This window comes from Manacus vitellinus, unplaced genomic scaffold, assembly GCF_001715985.3.
Source record: "Manacus vitellinus isolate BGI_N305 unplaced genomic scaffold, ASM171598v3 scaffold_10_pilon, whole genome shotgun sequence".
In the NCBI taxonomy this organism is placed as follows: Eukaryota; Metazoa; Chordata; class Aves; order Passeriformes; family Pipridae; genus Manacus; species Manacus vitellinus.
Genome location: NW_021938838.1, coordinates 18,048,977 through 18,054,426, shown reverse-complemented (window position 1 = coordinate 18,054,426; position 5,450 = coordinate 18,048,977). Strand labels below are relative to the sequence as shown.

At 40.6% G+C, this 5,450-nt stretch overlaps 1 protein-coding gene across 1 annotated transcript in view; it reads left to right on the top strand.

Moving 5' to 3' along the window:
- The first annotated feature begins 1,202 nt into the window (after positions 1-1,202).
- RHPN2 (rhophilin Rho GTPase binding protein 2) overlaps positions 1,203-5,450 on the top strand; it is a 19,644-nt gene continuing 15,396 nt past the window's right edge. The window contains exons 1-2 of the mRNA XM_029965591.1: positions 1,203-1,339; positions 4,389-4,517. Of these exons, the coding sequence (XP_029821451.1) occupies positions 1,311-1,339; positions 4,389-4,517 (158 nt within the window). The 5' untranslated portion in view covers positions 1,203-1,310. The remainder of the gene's footprint in view (positions 1,340-4,388; positions 4,518-5,450) is intronic.

The following is a 5,450-nucleotide window of genomic DNA, read 5'->3' as shown; positions in this document are numbered from 1 at the left end:
TAGAGCTCGTCGAGAGACTTTTAAATACTCTTATATCAAAATTAAGTTTTTCTAGTCAAAACTATGAGGGAGATGTTCAAAATAGTGCATAATTTAGTGGCTGGAGTAGTTGAGAAGACTTGTGTTGAGAGATCTGAGCCTCCTTCTTGCGTAAGACACAATCAATAGGACTGATAAGCTTTGTAATGACATCGGGTGAGGCCACATTCGTTATTTAAGGGTAAGGCTTAAAAGCTGAGTGGTTATAAAACCAATAAAAAGCAAATAATTGCTTCAGAATTAGTAGTTAAGGCTGCAGGGATGTGCTGGCTGCCTCTTTTTTAAGAGCTGCGGCGGGGGCAAAGAATAAAAGTGTGGAAGGGAAACTTCTTGCCTGTTTAAAAAGGTGTTAAATTTGTGTTTCCCTTAAAAAAAAGGGCAACCATGCAGTCCTATTCATCTGTAATAGTTTTAGCTTATCAGTGCTCACCAGAATACAATGGTTCAGTCCTGCTCAAACACAGGTTTCAGTAGTTTGAGTCTTGTTCTTGTGTGAGGTGTGCACATATACCAGAGCATTCTTGGGAATTCTGGATTTCACACTTCTTAAGGGCTTAATTTCATGAATGTCTGAAGGTAAAATCATCATCTCACCCTGTCAAGCTCTATTTTCATAAGTTTCAGATGGAAGGAGGGGTAGGAGTTGTACCGAAGGTCTGAGCACCAGAAGGAAAGGGCAGAGATCCTTTGAAAGGTTCTTAAAACTGTGAGCATTGGTGCCACCAAAGCCTGATTTTGACAGAGCTGTGTTTCAAGCCTGCATATATCCCAGGATGGAACTCGGATCTTTTGCAAGGGTTAAGCAGAAGTTTTGATGGGAGTTCCTACCTTGTCAGGTACTGCTTTTTTTGAGCATCTGTAGGATGCTTAATAATATTCTGTCAAATTGGGTTGTATTTGCAAAATACCTTGAAAATCTTTTTAGGGGAGAACAGACTGTCTCACACCTGTATTTAAGCTTTAAAACAAATATTTTCTGTCTGGATTTAAACGTTAAATACTGTGGTCGTGCTGTCTCTTTTATTTCTAATGACCAAGTCTGAGAAGAAACACTGTCATTGATGTAATTGTAGTTAATTTATATTCAAACAGAGCCCATGCCACTAATGTTCCTTTAAATTCATTGTTACTTCCTCTGAAGCGTCTTCCAACAGCAACAAAAAACCTTGTTTTCTTAATTCCAGGGATGCAATCCTCTTGCCGAGACTGGACGAAGCAAACTGCAAAATCAAAGAGCTGTCCTGAACCAGCAGATCTTAAGAGCAGTCAGAATGAGAGCTGGTGCTGAAAATCTGTTAAGGTAAATGGCATGGCTTGCTAATTCTCTTCCGAGATACGCTTTTTAAAAAAATTTTCTTTTAATTTTGTAAAGGTCTCTTAGCAGTTTCTTTTTCCCGGTCTGCATCAATCGCTGCTGGATGCTTTGTGAATTGCCCTGAAGTTTTTTCAAGCTGAAGCTCTAAGGAGTCTTTACCTGCTCTCAAGTTCTCTTTCAGAGCTGCTTTGTTGTAGTAAGCTGCTTTGTTGTAGTAAACAGCTCAATGTTACACTGTCTTGGGTGGCTCTCTTTGTTCAGCTTTATTGCTGGTGATGATGGCCAGGGAACCTCCTGAATGTTGTCATGAATGTTGTCATAGCCAGGCTTCGCAAAGGAAGATCTGGGAAGGGCTCTATCCATATTTGTACAAGCACACTGGTGGCTGAAAAGGCCAATACGAGATAGACACGTCTGGTTGCAAAAGGCACAGCAGAAAGACTCCTTAGGTGGGAAATTCTGCAAGACACGATTCTTTCTGTGTTGTCTTTTCTCCTCCAGGGTGATCCTGCTGCGTTCTCAAAGGAGACAGCAGCGTTAGAGATGGTGTGTCTGCAGACCTCCCCATTGGAGGCCAGAGTAGACCAGTTATGGTGATCAATCTGGCCAAGGCTGAGATGTTGTTTCAGGGGGTCCTTGTATCTCCTCTTTGGGGCTCCTCTCTTGCAGCAGTCAGTGGCAAGTTCACCACAGAGCAGGATCTTAGGGAGGGGGTGGTTGGTCCTTCATCCTGGAGACGTGCCCTGCCCAGCACAGCTGTGTTCTCAGCAACATGGCCTCAATGCTTGTGGCTGCTGCCTGTTCTAGAACAGATGGATTGGTCACATCATCTGAGCAGGGGATGTTTAGGATTGTTCGGAGGCAGCGTTGATGGAAGCGTTCTGGGAGTCGCAGGTGGTGAATGTTGGAATGAGTCCTTTTACCCCTCAAATCAAAGCCAAGTGCCCCTGTGCAGTTGCTTTCTCCAAGATCCTTTAGCTCTGTGCCCCACAGTGGAAAGGACCATCAGTTGCCTCCTTTATTCCATGTAGTGATGGCACAGGAGTAGCAGGGTAGCACAGATGTACTTTGGGGTTACACTTGCCACCAAAATCTCCTGAAATTGGAGGTAACCCGAAGAGCTTCTGCTCTTCATCTATTGTATTTTGTCCACAAATTTTTTTTTTAAGGACATGGTTCCTTGTTTGGGTGTCCCCACAGGAATAGCCTTGTGTTGGTCCTGTCTTAAGGCTGTTACAGCCCTTGATTAATTGCTTAGCAAACAGTGCTGTAGCTTTCCAACAGCCAATCCATCCCCCTGGGGCACAGAAGAACTGGAAATTTTCTCAATTCTCATCTGCAATAGTCTCCTGTAGAGTCTGTTTCTCTGCAACTGGAGCAACAATGGTTCTTCAAGAACCAAATCTAGGAAGTATACTTAAAGAAGTGAAAATGCTTGGATAAATTCAGTTTTCTTAAACCTGCTGTAATTGATAAGTTGCCCTTTGCTTGTCACCTCCCTTTATCTCCACTCTTGCACGAGAGGGGACAGGTTGAAAATTTAGGTAGTTTTAGCCTCTGACTGACTTAATTTTGTTTTGTTTTTCTGGTAGTTGATTCAGGAGTAAGACTTAGAGTCTTTTGCTACCTTTTGTTTGTTTAGCAAAATTATTATTTGAAACTGAGCACTGTTCACTCAGCTCGTGGTTTTGCTTGTCAGCTCAGGAGAGGAGTGTTTTGTAAGGGCTGAGGAGATGAGCAGTGTCCAAAGTGACACTGGGAACATTCAACTTAAAGCTGTCCTAAAGTTCAGCTTCTGATGCCAATATTAACTGCTGAAATACTGAAGTCGCTGTTCACAAGAGTGGGAACTAAGCCTACTTAAGGAAAGAGGATCAGATTTATTCCTTAAGTTTTTAGAAATCTAAAGTGAATTTACATCTGTTGGACTATTAAAACTTGCTAGTTCTTTGAAAGAATAACAAGTTATTCATTAAAGTACAACATAGAAAATTTACAGATAACTAATTTATAATAAGAAGTGCAAACTTAGAATTTTGGCCTTGGAATAACTAGTTCTTCACACAGGGGGCCATAAAACTGGAGGACTGTTCCAAGTACAGCCTAGATTTATGGCATAGTTGTTCCTAAATATTTATGAAGGTGAATTTTGTCTTAAAATAAAGATAAATGCAAAATGCTGCAAATTTAAAATAAATTTTATTATTGTCTAGGATTTGGACTCAAAGAGTCTAATATCTGTATCTGTGGGTACAGATCAAGACCTTTTATCTTAAACTCATATCTGTGGTTATGGATACAGATGGTTTAAGTCTCTTGGAAAGAGCAGTGTTCTCATAAATTCTCTATATGGAGAATCAGGTTAGAAATTGTGATATGAATACACAGAAAAGCTGGGGGGGGCTAGATACTGCCATCCACCATGCCAGCAGTTCAAAATGTTGGGATTTAAATGCATAAATGGCAAAGGAAACAAGAAACAAAACATCATTTACATGGAACAAAATGAAATTATAGAGAAAGTTGTCTTGTATTAAAAAGAAATATTTTTCTACCAGTAGATCTTTCTGTAGTAACTGTTCTTTTATTCTTAAGATCAGAAGTCTCAACAGATCTTGATTCAATTTATAAAGTGGGGAAGTATCTTTTGAAAAAAATGTCTCCTGACCCCTCCTACCTCCACCCTCCTGTCTTCTTTCAGAAAAAAAATATCACATAATCTGAAAATAGGATAGTGATTCTGTTTAATGCTTTAGTTTTGTTGATTAATGTATCTGAAAAGAAGCCTGACCCTTAATCAAACCCCCAAAAAATTAGCATTTAGCAAACCTTCTGTGGCATGTGCAGTTATCTGGAAACTATCCCAGGCACTTTCTCGACAGAAAATAAAATCTGAAACTGAGGTCTTGTATCATCTCGTAAAGGGGATAAAAAAAAAATCTTAGAAATGTTGAGAATGCTGACAAGGGGTCAGCCAAGCTTGTGGGGAAACCTTTTCCCCAGCACTAAAAAAATGATGTGTCTCTTTCTGCAGAGCAACCACCAACAACAAAGTGCGAGAGCAGGTGCTGCTGGAACTGAGCTTTGTCAACTCAGACCTGCAGATCCTAAAGGAGGAATTGGAAGGACTTAATATCTCAGTCGAAGTTTATCAAAATGCAGAGTAAGTATAAAGCCAAGTTACTCAATTATTAACAGATCTTCTGTTTACCCTTGGAAACAAAGTTGTTTCCAGGGGAGCTTGAATGTTGGACAATAACCACGTGAGAGAACAGGGAGCTCGATAGGAAGAGAACATATCTGATGGGAGATTTGTTGACTAAGGGTTAGTCTGCATATTTGCCTTTCACTTGGGCAAGGAATGTTCCACCAGTCCTTAGATATGGAGCTCCTTTGAGGGAGGAGCTGAAAGCTCTTGGGCTGTACTTGGGAACATGGCACTGAGCAGAATTCCCAGTGCTGGAATGGCTCACTGGCTCAGTGCAGAGTGAGCAAACTTGGGGATATGACAGTGTCTCTTCTCCAGTGTGCTGCATACAACAGCCCCCTCTTCAGAACAGAAGTACAACACTGGTTTGTTGTTCAGAGCAGACCAGGTAATGTTTAATGTGTGCCCTTCAGTGACAAATTCACAAATTTTAAGTAGATGAAACTGGATTTTTCCAAGGTTCCACTGAATTTTTTAAATTGCAATGGATTCCTCAAAGATAAGACTTCCAAGTATTCATTGCCTGCATGCTGCAGGTCTGAGTCCCTCTTGGCACTGTCCTTAGTTAGGTGTTAACTTCCAGGTGGATTACAAGGAATTCTTAATGTAGAGGGGCTGATAAAGCACATTTCCAGTGGGGCAGCTTTCAGCTGAATGCTGGCTTGATGAAAAATATCTATGTTTAGTTTTTCTCAGAAAGAAACCTGTGCTAAAGTTCCTGCCTTCCACCTCCATGGCAAACTTTGACAACTATTCAATGCAAAAATGTTTCGGTTTTTTTATTTGATTTTTTTTTGTTTGTTTACTTTTTTGTGTATGTTTTTTGGGGATCTTTGTGTGTGTGGTTTTTGGGGTCTTTGTGTGTTTTTGGGGTCTTTGTGTGTGTGT